The sequence below is a fragment of the Macaca nemestrina genome, chromosome 2, assembly GCF_043159975.1.
Source record: "Macaca nemestrina isolate mMacNem1 chromosome 2, mMacNem.hap1, whole genome shotgun sequence".
In the NCBI taxonomy this organism is placed as follows: Eukaryota; Metazoa; Chordata; class Mammalia; order Primates; family Cercopithecidae; genus Macaca; species Macaca nemestrina.
This window is the reverse complement of record NC_092126.1, coordinates 96,531,565-96,552,734: the sequence shown is the minus strand read 5'-3', so window position 1 is coordinate 96,552,734 and position 21,170 is coordinate 96,531,565. Positions and strand designations below refer to the sequence as shown.

At 43.6% G+C, this 21,170-nt stretch overlaps 1 protein-coding gene across 3 annotated transcripts in view; it reads left to right on the top strand.

The window, feature by feature from the left end:
- Nucleotides 1-21,170, top strand: part of LOC105480113 (kelch like family member 6) — a 69,769-nt gene that overhangs the window by 37,907 nt on the left and 10,692 nt on the right. For all 3 annotated transcript variants that reach the window (XM_071091358.1, XM_011738579.3, XM_071091359.1), the window contains one exon: nucleotides 13,194-13,643. In XM_071091358.1, coding sequence (XP_070947459.1) covers nucleotides 13,194-13,643 — 450 coding nt within the window. The remainder of the gene's footprint in view (nucleotides 1-13,193; nucleotides 13,644-21,170) is intronic.

The window sequence follows — 21,170 nt, the reverse complement described above, 5'->3', positions numbered from 1 at the left end:
TCAGTCTGATCAAGACTGACAACAGCCCTGGCATCCCAGCACTCTCCTTCGCAGCCTCCCTAGCCAGTCCTTTCCCATGCTAACTACTGCTCTAACATCTCTTGCCATGGGTTAGTTTTGCCTGCTTTTGAATTTCATATTGTTCTTTTTGAGTCTTAACTAATATAGAGGGTCTGAATCTTAGGCTACAAACTCAAGTGTGCCGAAAAGAATGTGATTTAACCTATTATTTTTCTGTTTTCTGGGTTTTTTTTTTTTTTTTTTTTTTGATACAGGGCCTTGGTGTGTCACCTAGGCTGGAGTGTGGTGGCACAATCATAGCTCACTACAACCTTAAACTCCCAGGCTCAAGAGATCTTCCTACCTCAGCCTCCCAAGTAGCTGGGAATATAGCCATGCACCACTATGCCTGGCTTATTATTATTATTATTATTATTATTTAGAGACAAAATCTCACTCTGTTGCCCAGGCTGGTCTCGAACTCATTGCCTCAAACAATCCTCCTGTCTCACTCTCCCAAAGTGCTGGAATTACAGGCATGAGCCACTGTGGTCGCCCAAACCTGTTATTTTTCTATCATTGAACTTAATTTCTATCCTGAGCTCTCATTCTACCAGTGGCAGAAATCATAGTTAATGACACAGGAAAGTTTAATCAATTCAGGATTCGGGTTGCTTACTTGGTTCCAGGGGACACTTATACAGTGCTGGGCATTGAAAAAAGAGGCATCTGTCCTGGGCTTACCATGGTCATTTGCATTATTGGTCCATGTGGCACCCACTGGAGCACCTGTGTTCCCATCAGTCTCTCTCTGAGTTTTCATTCCTTTCTCACTGACATCAACAAGTCCCCAGTCCTACCTGATTCTGGTCATTGGTCCTTGCAGGCCACTTAGCATTCTCTCTGTCCTGTTTGCAAAGCCTCTTCAGGTCTGCCAATCCTCTCAGCTACATCTGTGCCCCTCTCAAGACACAAGACACTTTCATTCGCTCTCCTTTACAAATCCAGAGCTATAGGGGATGTGGAGCAACTGCCATAGGGCCCCTTTGTCTGGAAACAACACACTCTCATCTCATCTGTTACCGCCATACTGGACTGCTGCTTTTCTTTCTTTCTTTTTTTTTTTTTATTATACTTTATGTTCTAGGGTACATGTGCACAACGTGCAGGTTTGTTACACACGTATACATGTGCCATGTTGGTTTGCTACACCCATTAACTCGTCATTTACATTAAGTATATCTCCTAATGCTATCCCTCCCCCCTCCCCCAACCCCACAATAGGCCCCAGTGTGTGATGATCTCCTTCCTGTGTCCAAGTGATCTCATTGTTCGATTCCCACCTATGAGTGAGAACATGCGGTATTTGGTTTTCTGTTCTTGCGATAGTTTGCTGAGAATGATGGTTTCCAGCTGCATCCATGTCCCTGCAAAGGACACGAATTCATCCTTTTTTATGGCTGCATAGTATTCCATGATGTATATGCTGCTTTTCTGCTTTCAACTCTGCGATCAAGGCACACGTTCTTTTGTTCTCAGATTCACAACCTATGAGGGACTTTTAGCATCCCCCTCACTCTGGAGATTTGGCCTGGGATGGGAAGTGAGGCATCATCTCGGGAACCCACCCCTGCTTCTCGCTCTTTTGTTAGACAATCTCTTTCTTGTCTCTCTTCCTTGCCTGGGAATCTTTATTGCCTCCGGGGTGGGAAAAGCTGACTCTTGCTTTGTCATCCATTCTTCCGTGTCTCCTGTTTTGGTCTAAACTTGGTGCTCAGACCCTTTAGCACTCTGGCTTTTGAGGCTGGAAGGGCTAGATTCTTACCACTAACTGGTATTTCTTTCAAAACCACTTCTCTAGTTTAAGTTCTGAAAGTCTATTTAGAAACTCAAAAGCCAAGAATTATCTTCTTTTGCCTGCTTTATCACCCCTTCCCTAAGTAAGTCTGTGCTCCGTTGCCGCCTATAGGTTGTAAAATACAGGAAGTGGGGTGTGGGGTTTTAATTGTAATGAAAATCCATATTGCTACCAGATTCTGACTTTAAGTGCTCCCTACCTACCACAAATTACTAAGCATGTTCTAAGTGCAAGGTGTTTTGTGAGAAGCTGTCAGGAGAAAATAAAGATTAAAAATGTGGAGTACAGGTCACATTTATGTAGCAGTTTTGTCCCCTACATATCCCATTTGATGTTGACGATGACTTTGTGGGCGAGCAGGCCAGGTAGAACCCTCACAATGAGCCTGCAAGGTGGGTTTTATGTTCTCAGCACTTTCCAGATGAGAAAACTAGCTGAGAGAGAGACAGAGAGAGAGAGAGAGAGAGAGAGAGAGAGGTGGAGCTATGGGTGGAGTTTTCAAGTAAACCCAGAACTTCCGACTCCATATATCCACTTCCCTCCACTATCCCTGAAAGATTCTCAATGAGCCTTTAGGCCATTGGAGAAAACAAGCAGAACCCAAGGCAGAAAGGAGCGGACATTGAATTGGACTTCATAGGATGGGTGCCAGTAGGATCGGGAGAAAAGTATTCCAGGCAGAAAGAACCTGGAAGTAGACTTGTTTCAGCCTTCCCTACCCACCACCCCACCTATTGCAGCTGCCTGAGTTCATGGGGCTGCTTCTCTGCACTTGGCTTCTGCTTCCATTCCTGCTGCTGTGCCCTACACACACACGTGCACGCGCACACACACACACACACCCCACACCACACCCTGAGCATCAACCATGTCCCAGAGGCAATCATTCTACTTCATCTTTACAACAGTGTTTCTCCCTGGTCCTTTCCTCGTCCCTGGGCTGCATCACTGAGCCCCAGCCATGCCACTTGCCCCTTGAATATGTGGGTCACATGTATTACCTGTTGTGCCCTGCTAGCCTGCTGGGGCCACCACCGTCTTCTCTGGAAACTCAGGGGCTGTTTGCTGCTTGAATCTTGACTAAGCTTGCCACACTGATGGTCTTTTCCCCAGTCCATTTCCACAGTTGCCTCAGTCCTCCCACATCTGCCCTGCCTTAGTGAGCAGGTCTTTTGCAGTCTTAGTTCCTTCCTTTTCTGCCCACTCCATGAGGCTTCCAGGAACCAGCAGATTTCTCAGCCAAGTCTAGAGCAAGGACTGAAAGGAGGGGCAAAGGGAGCAGAGGATGTCCCTCCTGGGGGGCTGTGAGGCATACTGCCACGGGATTGGAGCTGGAGCATCTCCCGGGAGAGGGGAAGAGAGGTAAGGATGGAAGATTAGAATCAATGGTAATTCACAAATTTTTAGCATGAAGACCCCTTTTAAACACCAATACAGACCTCACTGGAGAGGAGCTTTACTTTTAGTATCTATTGCTGGAGAAGAAAAGTTTTGACAAAAAAACTTACAATTGTCTGGGCACAGTGGCTCACACCTATAATCCCAGCACTTTGGGAGGCCAAGGGAGGCAGATCACTTGAAGTTGGGAGTTCAAGACCAGTCTGGTCAACATAGCAAAATGCTGTGTCTACTAAAAATATTATATAAAAATTAGCTGGACGTGGTGGTGCGAGCCTATAATTCCAGCTACTCGGGAGGCTGAGGAACGAGAATCACTTGAACCTGGGAGGTGAAGGTTGCAGTGAGTTGAGATTGCACCATGCACTCCAGCCTTGTTGACAGTGTGAGACTCTGTCTCGAAAAACAACAACAACAAAAATTACAATGAATTCAGAAACGCTTTGAAATAAATTTAAAGTTTATTAATCTCATCACACCTTCACACATGCTGACTTGTCGGAGCTGAAGGTAAGAATATCAATGTCTTTATAGAATAACTCCAAGGCCATTTGGACACCATGGTCAATGGAATTGCTGATGTGGACTAAAATAGGACTTCAGTGATTCTGAAGTGGATTTGAAGGCACCCTGAGGGAGATGTGGAGTCACATGGGTGAAGTCCCCTAGGACCTCAGATTTTGAAGACCATCAAGGAGAAGCAGAGGTGGGCAGTGGAGATGAGGAACAGGCAGTGCATTCTCTTGGAGGCAGACACAAACACTTCTTGTGGGAACTGCAGCCATGTCTCAAGTGGTTTCTTTGATTGTATTTTTAGTCTCCCTGTTTGAGAGTCACGTGGCTGGCTGCAACCTTTTGCTCACATGTCCCCCCCAAACAGGAAGTTGGCTGTCTTTTGCCATTATCTGTCATCTCTCAGCTCTAACAAACAAGTTCATGTGTCATCAGCACAGGCCGAGGCAGAAAATTTACCCTGAAGTCTTGAATAATCTTGAATGTGAAGAAGCAGAAGCATATTTAAAAGAAACCCATTTCTGGTTCCCATGATTGCCCTGTACATCATCAGTTTCCCAGCCATTGGTTGGGATCACGTGATGCTGCCCTACACCCCCTCACACCCAAAAGTGTTTATTGAAGTATATTTTGGAGGAAATTAGGCAACTTGGAGATTCCCCACCTGCCCCTGTCCTCATAAAGCCTCTTCAGACTCTCCTTGCATTTTGTTAGCTCAACAATGCAACAAGCTACAAAGGCAGCGCAATGCTGCCTGGAGCATCACCTGTACCACCTCCTAGCGGTGTGAACTTGCATAGCTCTTTGGATTCTCTATTTACTCCTCTATGCAAATGCTAATTATAACACCTTCCCTTTTTTTTATCTGTTAGATACAATACACTTGTTAAAAAATAAAATCTATTTGTTAAGTGAAATAATGACTGGGAACGTGTCTAGCTCAGATCTGGGTGCATAGTAAGTGATAAATATGTCCTTCCTCTGTCGCTCTTTCTCTTCTTTTTCCAGACTTTGTGGTAGATGCTGCTAGGAATAAATACCCAACTATGACCTAGAAGCTGCTTTGAGATGCTTGTCTCAACTGACCCTAGTACTTTTTGTGCTCCACAAAAGGGGCAAGCGAGGTGCCCAGTGGAGCACAGAGGAGGGAGGGATTCCATGTTGGGGAACAGGAGATGCCATCAAGGAAGAAGTAGCTTTTAAGAATGAACTTCATGAATAGGTAGGATTTCTCTACAAATTCTTCTTTTCCTTTTTATTTTATTTTAGTTTTTTAGAGACAGAGTCTTGCTCCGTTACCCAGGCTAGAGTACAGTGGTGTGATCATGGCTCACTGCAACCTTGAACTCCCAGGCTCAGGTGATCCTCCCTCCTCAGCTTCCCAAGTAGCTGAGACTACAAGCATGGGACACCACGCCAGGCTAATTTTTGCATGTTTTGTAAAGATGAGGTCTCACGATGTTGCTCAGGCTGGTCTTGAAATCCTGGGCTCAATCGATTCTCTTACCTTGGCCTCCCAAAGTACTATGATTACAGGCTTAAGCCATTGTGCCCAGCCCTTAAGCCAGTATTGACTCAGAATTTTAAATGTCCAGAGATGGGGTTCCAAGCACAGTCTAGTCAGGACTCTGGCTCTCTTCCTCTCTGGCTCTTTTGACTTGGCTTTCCCTCTTGTGTTGGTTTTGTCCTCAGGTGGATGGATAACAGGGAGTAACTCACCTGTCCCCTGCCAACTGAGTTCCCAGAAAAATGCCACATGTGCAAATGTTCACATACTATTGTAGAGGTTCACAGATTTTCTGGATCCATCCATTGATCCCAGGTGTAATAATTCTGAATCAAGCAAATAGACCTAGCCGGGTGCTGTGGCTCATGCCCGTAATCCCAGCACGTTGGGAGGCTGAGGCGGGCAGATCACCTGAGGTCAGGAGTTCAAGACCAGAATGGCCAACATGGTGAAACCCAGTCTCTATTAAAATACAAAAAATTTAGCTGGGTGTGGTGGCGTGCCCCTGTAGTCCCAGCTGCTTGGGAGGCTGAGGCAGGAGAATCTCTTGAACCCAGGAGGCAGAGGTTGCAATGAGCTGAGATCGTGCCACTATACTCCAACCTAGGCAATGAGTGAGACTCCATCTCAAAAAAAAAAAAAAAAAAAAAATTAAATTACATTAAATTAAACAAAAAGACAAAGAAAACAGCCCTATGTGAATAGTCATGGCTGTAATATTCATGTCTTCCTCCTTATTGAGGCAAACTTTCAGGGGGATTTCTCTGTTGAAAATGGGGTGAGCTCTCCTGAGTCTTTCCTTAACAAGTTGGGCTCTGGAGTCGGACTTGTCTGGGTGAGGTGCATAGAATCATAACAGATGGTGATGATGGGGAAAGGCAGCTCAGGCCGAGGGATGGCAGGAGCGTGGAAAGGCACTGCCACAGGGAGGCTTCAGGACTACTTGGAGAAGTGAGGAGATGGATGCGATTGTGGTTGGGGTTCTGTCAGGGAGGGTCCTGGTGATGACTGACAGCCAGATTGTGGAAGATTGAAGGGGTGGAAGTAGGACTGTCTTTGGTTTCAGGCAGTGGAGTCCCTGGACTCTGGTCCATAGCATTTATCTCAAATGTCCTTTCACACTCCGTGTTGTATTATTTGGTTAGCGTCTGCCGCCTCCGCTGGTCCGTTGGCTTCAATGAGCACAGGCACTTTGTCTCTGCTCACCTCTGTACACCCACCACTAGTTGGGAGCCTCCTACATAATATTAATAGATGCTTGCAGCCATAAAAAAGGATGAGTTCATGTCCTTTGCAGGGACATGGATGAAGCTGGAAGCCATCATTCTCAACAAACTAATACAGGAACAGAAAACCAAACACCGCATGTTTTCACTCATAAGTGGGAGTTAAACAATGAGAACACATGGACACAGGGAGGGGAACATCACACACCAGGGCCTGTCTGGTGGCGGGGGGTAAGGGGAGAAAGAGTATTAGGACAAATGCCTAACGTGTGCGGGGCTTAAAACCTAGATGACGGGTTGATGGGTGCAGCAAACCATGGCACACGTGTACCTATGTGACAAACCTGTACGTTCTGTACATGTATCCCAGAACTTAAAGTAAAATAAAAAAAAAATACATGCTCAATTCACATTCGGTCCATACACAGGTAGCTGGATGGATGAATTGCCAGGTGGAGTGAAGAGAGACAAGTTTAGATCAATGTTTCTTCTAACAAGTGTGAGCTTCGGTACTTGATTTGATTCTCCTCAGCGGTTTCCTTCTTTGCTCATCAACAGCCATTAAGCAGGAACAGGAATTGACATCTCGTTGGCTAGTCCTTCCTGTGTCGGGGCAGATCAGGTCATCTGAGCTACCCAGTGACGTGTGCAAATGACATTTGGCATCTGCCAAGCCTCTGTCTCCCACATACATTATGTGACCTGGAGCAGCTTGAAATAGTATAAAAAACATGCATTTTTGGAATCAGAGATGACTGGTTCAAACTTTGCTTCTATCCTTCATTAACTGTAAGTCTCTGAGGAAATTTCTTCTCTGAATCTGGTTTCCTCAGGGATGATAATAAACACCTCCTTTATAGCGTTGTGGTGGGGATTGAGTAACTCTTATAGTTAGTATGGCCTATAGTAAGCACTCTTTTAGTGCTTACTTTTTATTTTCTCATTGAGTCCTTTAAAAATCACAATAATGTGTTTATTTTACATATTTTTTCCTGAGTTTATAATGTTCATGCTCAGTATAGTAAAGTTGTCATACAACAAACTCTAAAAAAATTAATAATTTTATCTATAACCACTGCTAACATTTTGTATGTTACCTTCTAGTATTTTCTCTATAAATGAGAAAGTTGGTCTATTTTAAGTAGATATTTCCTACAGACAATTGGAGATGGTAGGAAGGGGTGAAGAGTGTAAAGTGATTCTCCCTTTCTTCCCTGAAATTGGATGGGAATTACAATGTGAGCCACTGTGCCTGGCCTCTGTGACTTTATTATATATATATAAAATATATTATATTATATATAAATATATAATATATACTACAATATATAAATATATAATATAATATATAAATATATAATTTATATATAATAAAATATAAATATATAAAATATAATATATATTACATATTTATATAAAATATAAATATATAAATGTATAATATATATAATATATTTATTTTATATGTATATAAAATAAAGTCACAGAGGCCAGGCACAGTGGCTCACACTGTGAGCCACACTGTATATATGTATATTTATGAAAATAGGATCATAGGCCTGGTGCGGTGGCTCAAGACTGTAATCCCAGCACTTTGGGAGGCCAAGGTGGGTAGATCACCTGAGGTCAGGAGTTCAAGACCAGCCTGATCAACATGGAGAAACCTCATCTCTATCAAAAATACAAAATTAGCCGGGTGTGGTGGCGCATGCCTGTAATCCCAGCTACTCAGGAGGCTGAGGCAGGAGAATCTCTTGAACTCGGGAGGCGGAGGTTGCAGTGAGCCGAGATCGCACCATTGCACTCCAGCCTGGGCAACAAAAGCAAAATTCTGTCTCAAAAGAAAAATAATAATAATGTACATAATATGATTTGTGATGTGCTTTTCTCATTTTGTCTACAAATATTTCAATTATGTCTGAAAGATAAGGATTCTTCTTAAACATAAACATGAAACCATTATTGCACCTAAAATGAATAATAATTGTTTCATTATCACCAACAGAGACAACTACTGTTCAGGTCTTATGTGACTTCCCAGAGATAGTCTAAGTACCTAGAAATAGCTACTTAATTTTCCTCTCCCCCTCACTCAAACGCTGGCACAGTGAACGTGGTATTTTGCACTGGAGGCTACCATTTAAGTGAGTCTCCTTTCAGCTCTCATAGATGTCTCCGTGAACAGGGCCAGATAGGGTTCTGGTATCCAGTTCTGAGGGCTCACAAGGCTTGGTCTTTGTTGCATATTTTTAGTCTTTGAACTGAAAATCTGCCAACAACTAAACAGGTGTTAGCAGCCTCATTCTCAACTGTTTCCATGGTTGCTCATGCAAAGAGCAGAGGTGCCGGCAGTGGAGACCAGCAGACATGGGGTTCTCAGGCAGAATTCAGGCCTTCTCCAACTTTGCATTGTGTAGGGAAAAGAAAGAGAGATCAGACTGTTACTGTGTCTATGTAGAAAGGGAAGACATAAGAAATGCCATTTTGACTTGTACTTTGAACAATTGCTTTGCCCTGAGATGCTGTTAATCTGTAACTTTGCCCCAACCTCTTTGCCCCAAACTTGAGCTCATAAAAACATGTGTTGTATGGAATCAAGGTTTAAGGGACCTATGGCTGTGCAGAATGTGCCTTGTTAACAAAATGTTTACAGGCAGTATGCTTGGTGAAAGTCATCGCCGTTCTCTAGTCTCGATAAACCAGGGGCACAATGCACTGCGGAAAGCTGCAGGGACCTCTGCCCTGGAAAGCCGGGTATTGTCCAAGGTTTCTCCCCATGTGATAGTCTGAAATACGGCCTCGTGGGATGGGAAAGAACTGACTGTCCCCCAGCCTGACACCCGTGAAGGGTCTGTGCTGAGGAGGATTAGTAAAAGAGGAAAGCCTCTTGCAGTTGAGCTAGAGGAAGGCCACTGTCTCCTGCCTGCCCCTGGGAACTGAATGTCTCGGTATAAAACCCGATTGTACATTTGTTCAATTCTGAGATAGGAGAAAAACCGCCCTGTGGAGGGAGGCGAGACACGTTGGCAGCAATGCTGCTTTGTTATTCTTTACTCCACTGAGATGTTTGGGTGGAGAGAAGCAAAAATCTGGCTTACGTGCACATCCAGGCATAGTACCTCCCCTTGAACTTATTTGTGACAGATTCCTTTGCTCACATGTTTTCTTGCTAACCTTCTCCCCACTATCACCCTGCTCTCCTGCCACATTCCCCTTGCTGAAATAGTGAAAATAGTAATCAATAAATACTGAGGGAACTCAGAGACTGGTGCCAGTGCGGGTCCTCCGTATGCTGAGCGCCGGTACCCTGGGCCCACTGTTCTTTCTCCATACTTTGTCTCTGTGTCTTACTTCTTTTCTCAGTCTCTCATGCCACCTGACAAGAAATACCCACAGGTGTGGAGTCGCTGGTCCCTTCAACATTGACCCTTGAAGAAATGCTTTATTTATTTATTTATTTATTTTGAGATGGAGTTTCTCTCTTGTTGCCGGGGCTGGAGTGCAATGGCGTGATACCAGCTCACCGCAACCTCTGTCTCCCAGATTCAAATTATTCTCCTGCCGCTGCCTCCTGAGTAGCTGGGATTACAGGCATGCGCCACCACGCCTGGCTAATTTTGTGTTTCTCGTAGAGACGAGGTTTCTCCATGTTGGTCAGGCTGGTCTCAAACTCCCAATCTCAGATGATGTGCGTGCCTCGGCCTCCCAAAGTGCTGGGATTACAGGCGTGAGCCACTGCGCCCAGCCTAAAAAAATGCTTTTTATTTTATTTATTTATTTATTTTTTGTTGAGACGGAGTCTCGCTCTGTCCCCCAGGCTGGAGTGCAGTGGCGTGATCTTGGCTCACTGCAAGCTCCGCCTCCCGGGTTCACGCCATTCTCCTGCCTCAGCCTCCTGAGTAGCTGGGACTATAGGCGCCCGCCACAGCACCCGGCTAATTTTTTGTATTTTTTAGTAGAGACGGGGTTTCACCGTGGTCTTGATCTCCTGAACTTGTGATCCGCCCGCCTCGGCCTCCCAAAGTGTTGGGATTACAGGCGTGAGCCACTGCGCCCGGCAAAAAAAAAAAAAATGCTTTTTAAACTGACAATCCTATGTGATCTGACACAGAAAGATAATATTTTGCAATAGAGGTTGATCCAAAAAGTCAGGGATGTGTTCCCTGGAATGCTCTGGAGTAAAGTCCAGAGCCTAGGTCACCTTGGTCCACTCTTAGAACCAGTCCTACCCCACCATCAGCCTTCAGGCCCCATAGCCCCGCTTCCCCCAGCTTCTGCCATCCCTCCCCAGTCAGGTCTGTCCCATCCCTACTATACCAGGACCTGCCTTCAGAAGGCCTTTCCCACCAGCTCCTGCCCCCTCAGCCTCCCCTTTCCTCTCCTTCCATTAATCGATCAACCCATGTGCATGGAAAACTTGAGCCTATAAGGAGTCCAGTAGACAGGGAAGGGAGCCAGGAGGTTGAACTTGTTCAAAGCTAAGCTCCAGAGAACAACAAATAAGAATGAACCAATGCACTTGAGACATGTCATCTGTAAAATGGATATTACAAAATATAATGGATTTAACAGTGCTTTGTCATCTGTAAAGTGCCCTACAAGCATAAGGGACTTGAATTTTTACGAGGACAGTGATAACTTAAAAGTGGGACCTGAGAGCCAATCAATAATTTTACAAATTAATTTTTAATGACAAAAGTGGTATGTATTCATTTTAAAGGATATATAAATACATGAAACATATGAATAAACAAAAACAGAAAAATTCTCATAGTCTTATTAGAGTGTCATATCTTCTATTATTTATATAGTATATTCTATACTATATATATTATCTAATATACTATATATAGAATATACTGTATTATTTATATAGTATATTCCCATGAGACCTGTTTCTGTGGGAGAACTGTGGTCCCCTTGATGACAAATTCTGGCATGTGACTTACTCTGGACGGGTTTGCATAATTGAATACAGCATGCGCCCCCTCTGAGCAGAAGCTTTAAAAACCTCTGTGTGGTTCTGCCATCTTTTTTCCCCTTCGGTCATGGGACCAGAACATCTCAGGTGAGGGCTTTCCATCTTCCTGGCCCCTGGAATGAAGAGCCCTGTGAAGAACATGTACGGTGGGGGAGAGAGAAACGTTTATTGCTGTAAGCCCCTGAGACGTGGGGGTTGTTTGCTACTGCAGCATAATTTGCCTTAAGATACCTGATAACCCAAAGAGATAACAACCATTAATATTTTGACCTACATGCTTTCATCTTTTTTCTGTGACTTTATTCTGTGTATATTTTCTTTATAAAAATAAGGTCATAATGTACATACGATTTGTGACATGCTTTTCTCATTTTATCTGCAAATATTTGTTATATCTCTAAAAAATAAGGATTCTTCTTAAACATAAACATGAAACCATTATTGCACCTAAAATGAATAATAATTGTTTCATTATCAACAAATATTAGTCATTGTAACCATTTCTCCAACTTTAAAAAATATATATGGTTTAAATCAGGAATCCAAATAAGATCTATACTTTGCAGTTGGTTGATGTGTCTTAAATCTCTGTTTATCTTTAGATTCTCCCTCTCCTTCTCTCTCTCTTTTATCCCCTTGTAATGTATTTGTTGAAAAAACTGGACAAGTTGTTCTGTAGAGTTTTCCACAGTCTGGATTTTGCTGATCATGTTCCCATGGTGTCTTTAGCAGGTTCCTCTTTCCCCTGTATTTCCCGTAAATTGCAGATTAAATGTAGAGGTTTAATCAGATCCAATAAACAGATTTTAAAACTCAATACATTATAAACATTTTCCATTTCATTTAATATTCTTCTACAACATGTGTTTTAAGTATTTTAAGTGTCTATAGAGCTGTCAACTGTATGAATGTATGATATGTATTTAGTTAGTCCCATAAGTATCTCATTGCTTGAAGTCAATTGTATGAATGTATTATATGTATTTTAGCTAGTCCTATAAGTATCTCATTGCTTTAAGTTGACTGTATGAATGTATGATACGTATTTAGCTAGTCTCATAAGTATCTCATTGCTTTAAGTTGACTGTATGAATGTATTATATATATTTAACTAGTCCTGTAAGTATCTCATTGCTTTAAGTCGACTGTATGAATGTATGAGCTTTAAGTCGACTGTATGAATGTATGAGCTTTAAGTCGACTGTATGAATATATGATATGTATTTAGCTAGTCCTGTAAGTATCTCATTGCTCTAAGTCAACTGTATGAATGTATCATACGTATTTAGCTGGTCCCATAACTATCTCATTGCTCTAAGTCGACTGTATGGTTGTATGATATGTATTTAGCTGGTCCCATAAGTATCTCATTGCTCTAAGTCGATTGTATGATTGTGTTATATGTATTTAGCTAGTCCCGTATCTCATTGCTTTAAGTTGACTCTATGAATGTGTGATATGTATTTAGCTAGTCCTGTATCTCACTGCTTTAAGTCGACTGTATGAATGTATTATATGTATTTAGCTAGTCCCGTAAGTATCTCATTGCTTTAAGTCGACTGTATGGTTGTATTATATGTATTTAGCTAGTCCTGTACTGTTGCATATTTAGGTTGTTTCCAATTTTTGGCTACTACACACAACTCACTGATAAACCTCCTTGTGGACTCACATTTTCTGGCCTCCTTTCTGCCCTTTCTATTCCATCAGTTTCTGCGGATGGTGGATGCCTGTGCCAGCTTCCTCACTGAAGCCTTGAACCCAGAAAACTGTGTTGGAATACTGAGGCTGGCCGACACACACTCGCTGGACAGTCTAAAGAAGCAGGTTCAGAGTTACATCATTCAAAACTTTGTGCAGATTCTGAACTCTGAGGAGTTCCTTGACCTGCCTGTGGACACTCTTCACCACATCTTGAAGAGTGATGACCTTTACGTGACCGAGGAGGCTCAGGTGTTTGAGACCGTGATGAGCTGGGTCCGGCACAAGCCATCAGAACGACTCTGCTTACTCCCCTATGTCCTCGAGAACGTGCGCTTACCGCTTCTGGACCCGTGGTACTTTGTGGAGACGGTGGAAGCAGATCCTCTCATCAGGCAGTGCCCAGAGGTCTTCCCGCTGCTCCAGGAAGCCAGGATGTACCACCTTTCTGGCAATGAGGTGAGTAGAAGATAAGAGGTGCTATATTTAACCAGTGAAGTAGGGAGTTAGCTAGGGGCTTGCAGAGATGCAAGTGAAGCGGATTCAAAAATGCCTGGGCGACAGAGCGACACTCTGTCTCGAAAAAATAAAAATGCTTAGGGCATTAAGGAGAAAACACTGCCTGTTCATTACTGGGTCGGGCAGTTCCAGAAGCCCTGATTCTCGATCTATGAAGCTGATGCCATGTGTTCAGACAGTTACTGAGTATATTGGGTGACATGTAGAAATCACCCAGCACCACACCTGGCCCATGCCTCCTCTTCCTAGTCATGGAAGGGTGGGAGGTTGGGGGGCATACTGCACACAGAAACAAGAACGTGCCCTGGGCTGGGCGCGGTGGCTCACGCCCGTGATCCCAGCACTTTGGAAGGCCAAGGCGGGCGGATCATGAGGTCAAGAGATCCAGACCATCCTGGCCAACATGGTGAAACCCCGTCTCTACTAAAAATACAAAAAATTAGCTGGGCATGGTGGCGCATGCCTGTAGTCCCAGCTACTCAGGAGACTGAGGCAGGAAGATCGCTTGAACTCGGGAGGCAGAGGTTGCAGTGAGCCGAGACCAGGCCACTGCACTCCAGCCTGGGCGACAGAGGGAGACTCTGTCTCAAAAAACAAAACAAAACAAAACAAACAACAAGAACGTGCCCTGTCTAGTCACTATTCCATGGGGGTGCTGTTCTTCCTTGCCCACTCTAGTGAAACGTTGCGTCTCTTAGATATACTCTGACATCACTTTGATTTAGACTCTCACCATCTGAATTTCTGGAAATTTCTCAAAACTCATCTCCCTGCTCCATGTCTGGCCTCCCTCCAATTTATTCACCAGCTGAGAGATCTGAAACTCAAGTCTGATCCTCTTGCTCTTGGGCTTGCCTTCTCCATTGGCTCCCCATCACTTTCAGAATAAAGCCCATACTTCCTGCCTACATTCCCAGAGCCCGGTCTTGCATCATTAACCTCCTGCCTGCTTCTCTAGTGTCCTCTCCAACCTCCTGCTTCTGCTTTAGTCCTAATGCACAGCTTGTGGTTCCCCAAAGTGGATGTGCTTTTTCTGCCTCCAGGTCAATATGAATGTTGTTCAAGTGCTTTCTCTTCTTCTTCATCTAGCTGACTTCTACTCCTGCTTCAAAACTCAATCCAAGCATCACTTTCTCCAGAGACTTCTCCTTTTATTTGTTTATTTATTTATTTATTTATTTGTTTGTTTATTTTTGAGATGAGGTCTTGCTCTGTTGCCCAGGCTGGAGTACAGTGGTACAATTGTAGCTCACTGCAGCCTCGACCTCCCAGGCTCAAGTGATCCTCCCACATCAGCCATCCAAGTAGCTGGGACTACAGGCATGTGCTACCACACTCGGCTAATTTTAAATTTTTTTGTAGGGACAAGATCTCACTATGTTGCCCAGGCTGGTCTTGAACTCCTGAGCTTAAGTGATCTTCCCATCTCAGCCTCCCAAAGTGCTAGGGTTACAGGTGTGAGCCACCACACCTAGCCACTGTCCATGTTCTCATAGCACCTGGTGCATTGCTCCATCACAGCACCAATTGCTGCATGGAAACCATCTGAATTTATCACGTGTAAATATCTCTAGACTGGGAGCTTGTAATAGTAGGAAATGTGTCTTACTGCACTTTTCATCTCTAGATCTTAGAAGAGAGTCCTAAGACTACTATATAGTGAATGAGTAATTAGTAAATGCTTGTTGAATGATTAAATTGGTACTATGAATGGTGAGTAAACATATTATTTGGATCTACCTGGTTCTCCTTAACAATTCCTGAAGAAGATTTTTCTTCAGAACTTTATAAAGACAAGAATAAATTTAGTGGAGAGGAAGTAATGATATAGGGACAGTTTGTTAACAGTTTGTACACATGAAGACCCATACTTATATCTCACTATGCAATGGTTCTGGGATTAGCTACCAAGCTTTCTTCATTAGGCTATCGGTAGAAGCCTTAGCCAAACATGGCTCAGGAATTGTCTGTCTGAGGTTCTTTTGGAGTTTCTCCCTTTTTCTGTGTTCTTTTCTAGTCTTTTTTTTTGTGTGTGTGTGTGTGGTCCTTAGATCCACTGTTCATTCATTCACTCTGCAAACATACCCTTCAATGTTTAGTAGAATTTACCAGAGCCTGGTGTTTTCTTTGTGGAAAGTTTTTAAACTATAATGTATATTTCTTTAATAGATATAGGACTATTTAGGATCTCTGTTTCTTCTAGAATGAACTTTGATAGTTTGTGCCTCAAATAATTTTTTCATTTAATATAAGTTGCTGAATGTATTGACATAAAGTTGTTTAGAGTATTCCTTTATTATCTTGTTAATACCTGCAGAATCTATAGTGTTGTCACATCTCTCATTCCAGATATTGGTAATTTGTTTCTGCCCCTTTTATTTTTCCTGATCAATCTGGTTAGAGGCTTATCAATTTTATTGATTTTTCTCAAATGACTAATGTCTAGTTTCCTTTGATTTTCTCTATTGTTTTTCTCTTTTCTATTTCACTTATTTCCACTCTGATCATTATTTTCTTTCTTTCTGCTTAGTTTGGGTTTAATTTACACTTATTTCTCTAGTTTCTTAAGGTGGAAGTGGAGGCCACTGATTTGAGACTTTCTTTCTAATATTGGCTTTCATGCTATAAATTTCCCCTTAAAACTGTGTAAACAGCATCCCATGTAGTTAAGCATGCTATGCCTTCATTTTTTGCAAATAAATCCTGAACACCAACTCTATGCCAGATATGGCACCAGGTTCTGCAAAACAGTCTGTGTCTTACCCAGGTACCGCTAAACAGTCTGTGTGTCAGAGAAGATGGGACATTTAACAAATGAAGGGTGATGAGTGGATTGATGGGGGAAGCCTAGGAAACCACATAGGACTTATTCTATGCTGGATGTCTAGCAGACAGCCTGCATATAATTGCAGACAGGTCTCAGTCTCTGCAACTGCCCTCAGTTCAGCATTTATTCAGTGTCTCCCCTGGAATACTACATAAAAAAGAATAAAAAAGAATGCATAAAAAAGAATGCAATCATGTTTTTTGCAGCAACATGGATGGAGCTGGAGGCCATTATCCTAAGTGAACTGACACAGGAACAGAAAACCACATAATGCATATTTTCACTTATAAGTGAGAGCTAAAGTTCGAGTACACATGAACACAAAGAAGGGAACAAAAGATACCAGGGTCTACTTGAGGTTAGAGGATGAGAGGAGGGTGAGGATTGAAAAACTACCTATCAGGTACTATGCTTATTACCTGGATGATGAAATAATCTGGACACCAAACCCCCACGACACACAATTTACCTATATAACAAATCTGCACATGCTCCCGAACCTAAAATAAAAGTTAAAATAAATAAATAGCACTTTAAAACAATTTAAACATAAACAGTGCCTTGCTCAACTATACTTCCAATATTTTTGCTATTTTTGTTTCTGCTTCCTATTTTCTAAGTCCTTGAAATGCAGATGATAAAGCCTTTTCTCTGATATAAAAGGTACCTACCCTGTCTTCTGCACAATTGCTGCAATAAAATATTTTCATTGCCTTTTGTATTTCCAAGGTGCTGGGGGCAGAGTCAGACATTATAAGCTTTAGATTTAGGAGGAGAGAGAATTCTGACATCTGGAAAATTCTTCAGTGGTGAGAACCTGGGCTTTGAGTCAGGCAGAGATCTGGGTGTTAATCTTGACTGCACAATTTATTTACAGTGTAACCTCAGGCAATTACTTAACTACGCTAAGGCACAGTTCTGATCTGTAACATGGGGATAATAATATCTACCAACTGATAGAACTGTTTTGAGAATTAAGTAATGAATGGAATGCTTAGTACAATGTCTGGTACATGCTAAGTGCCCCACAAATGGAAGCTATTGTCATTGCCACTTGTTTCCTTTATTGTTGCTCCATCTCTCACAATCAATCCTTCTCTGGGGTTAAAATCAGTCTTTTCACTGTGTCCCAGGTTTTGTGGCCTTAATTTCCCAAATCCTTCTCAAGGCACTTTCTCATCCTCGTTTTATAGTTTGGTCAACTGAACCAACCAACCAACCACCATGACCTCCTAATTGGGGTCTCATTCATTGCCAGTTGATTCCCTGGGAATCCAGTCTGCTAACTGCTGGAAGGGTCTTGGGTTGACTCCTCATGACAGTAGCGTGAGCCTGGAGGCTACTCTGTGAGCACACTTCTCCCCGTACCCTTCATTTACCAAACTTTAACCCTCTTGTCCTATCGTTATCTTTCCCGTTTGTTTGTTTGCTTTTTTCTTCAAATAGACTTTCGCCCTTGTTGCGCAGGCTGGAGTGCAATGGTGCGATCTCGGCTCACCGCAACCTCTGCCTCCCAGGTTCAAGAGATTGTCCTGCCTCAGCCTCCCGAGTAGATGGGATTACAGGCATGTGCCACCACCCCTGGCTAAGTTTGTATTTTTAATAGAGACGGGATTTCTCCATGTTGGTCAGGCTGGTCTCAAACTCCTGACCTCAGGTGATCTGCCCGTCTCAGTCTCCCAAAGTGCTGGGGTTACAGGAGTGAGCCACCGTGCCCAGCCCATCTTTCTCTTTTAACCTTGTCCATCCTCTAAACTGATATTAACAACAGGAAATTTTAGAACACCAAAAGCAAATGTCAATCTCTATTTGATTTGGGAATGGTAGCTGGAACCTTCATTGAAAGAGATATTTGGGGACAGAGGAAATTTGCCTCTTCACTTAATTGCCTCTTAAGTTTTCAGATATGAACCTGGTCTATACCAAAGGTTACTCTGACATGTGTGATGTGGGGAAAGGGGAGCAGAGGCTCCAGCCCAAGGATAGCTTTGCTGAAACAATATGCTCACTGTGTCCCCTAGTATAAGATCTGTGGACGGTTGAGCAGTCACTGAGGTGCAATTATCTGCTCTGTTTTTAACAATCTGAAAATAAACTGGTTATGCCTGATTGTTGCATGCCGTTCATTGGCAAACACTTCCGCATGTCTGCAACAAACTGGCCCGTCTCAGACTTCAGATTGACATTTGTTATGACATTGGGGCCAGTATTTTGCCACATGTAGCTGAACTTACAATGTGGTAATGGTGCCACCACTTGGCGGTCCCATGGTGCTGAGTTCTAAGACAGGTCTCGTTACCCAGCCAAGCCCATCAGCTAGATGATTGTGTTAGTTCTCAGTTGCTGCATAACAAATTACCCACAAACTAAAAAGTTTAAAATAACAAACACTTACTATCTAACAGGCTCTGAGTGTCAGGGATCTAGGAGTGGTTTAGCTGGGTGCTTCTAGCTCAGGGTCTCTTACGAAGCTGCAGTAAAGCTGTTGGCTGGGGCTGCAGTGATCTCAAAGTTCAAATGGGATTCAGGCTCACTCACTGGACTGTTGGCAGGCATCAGATCCTTGCTGGCTGCTGGTTGGGAGCCTCAGTTTCTTGCCATGTGGGCATCTCTATAACAGCTGGCCTCCCCCAGAGCAAATGACCTAAGAAAGACTGAGAGAGTAATCAGGATGCAAGCTGGTAGTGCCTTTTATAGCCTAATTTCAGAAGTGATGTATCATCACTTCTGCTGTAATCTGTTGGTCATAGAGACCAATTCTAGAACAGTGTGGAGGGAACTACACAGATGTGAATACCAGGAAGCAGGGATCACTGGGGCCATCGTGGATGCCTACTACCACAGTGATTTAGACTGAGTTACCCAGCTTGCCCATTCATTCACTCATCCATTCACTCATTTTTTTTTTTTATTTTTTGAGATGGAGTTTTGCTCTTGTTGCCCAGGTTGGAGTGCAATGGTGCGACCTTGGCTCACTGCATCCTCTGCCTCTCAGGTTCAAGTGATTCTCCTGCCTCAGCCTCCTGAGTAGCTGGGATTACAGGTGCCCACTGCCACACCTTGCTAATTTTTTTAATTTTCTTTTTTATTTTTAGTAGAGATGGGGTTTCACCATGCTGGCCAGGCTGATCTTGAACTCTTGACCTCAGGTGATCCACCTGCCTCGACCTCCCAAAGTGCTGGGATTGCAGGCATGAGTCACTGCACCCAGCTCACTCGCTCATTTAATCAATGTTTATAGATGCCCACAAGCTCCAGGTACTATTCTTGGTGCTGAGGATCCATGGAGAAAAAGGGCTGTTCCTGCCATCAGGGGCCTTACAGTAAATTACAGTGAAGCATGAAAAGTGCTGTTGTGGGGGAAATTCAGGGTCATGGGAATGTGTGCAAAGTTAGGAATGGCTTCCTGGAGAAAAGGACAAAGTAAATTACTCAAATGCCTTAAAGGGGTAAGTGGATTGGGGTGGTAGCATAGGAAATTGAGAATAGAATATTATGGGGAGATCCAGACAGCAGGCAGGAAACCAGGAATTTTAGCCAGTAGGAGGACAGCCTTTCATAGGTCAGGACCAAGGAATGAGATGCCAGACCTGGAGGTCAGGAGGTGAGATCACGGCTAGTCCAGTCCTTGTAGCAGCCTCTCAATTACCCAACAGGTTATTGGGGCAGGAGAGCAGGAATTACAAATAAAATGAGGGGAGCTTCGGAGTGAAGGCTGAGGCCTGGTTCCCAGAACTGAAGAAAGGGTCACAAGGGAATCAATTCAGGGAGGCCAGTACTGTTTTCTAAGCATTGCCCTGCAACACCAAAATCCCCTCTGAGAGAGGACCGGACAGACTGGTGCTGGAGGTTGTGCCTCAGCTGTGGGGAATGGGGTTTAGGGACAGGAACCACGGCTGATAGCTGAAGAGAAAGTTGCAGAGCAGCAAAGTTTGTCTTTGGTGCCATTGCCCAGATCCTGTCCTGCCAGCTTGGTGCTCTCATGGTGCCTCCAAGTTCCCTGGCTCACCCCTTCACCCTTATCCCAGCACCGTTCTGCTGTCCACACTGTCAGGGCCAGCCCATTGCCTAGGCTTTGTCCAGTCACACCTATCCCCACTCTGCTGACCCATAAGGAACTGCCCTGCCACAAACTTTATGGCCATGGTCCAGCCTCAAGATCGGAGGATGCAGAATTCACCGTACCAGGCTCCTAGGCACAGAAAACCAACCAACCAGCCAAAGACTGTTATGGAAAATTAGAGGCTGGGAGTTGGCTGGTCTGATTATTTGTGGCTCTTGGTTGGATTCACTGTTTGAGGGCTCAGTCTTTGCTGCTGTAACCTATTTGTCACCACCTATGGGCAGAATTGGAGTTCTGTAGTCTGTGTTAAATCAGTCTAATTTTGTAGGAAAATTGGCGACTCTGGCCATCTGGGAAATGGTTGCTGCCTCTCTGCCTCCCATCAGCACACCTATGGAACCTTCATCATAGAGCCCAGGGGATCAATGGAACCAAGAAGGGCAGCTCTTCCTTTTATAGCAGTATCAATATGGCATCTACCGCTGCTCCTACAGGCATAATTAGCTGTTGAGGGGCGAGTGTGTGCCAGGTGCTCTGTTCACACCTCTACCTCATGACCTTATGAATGCTCACAGTT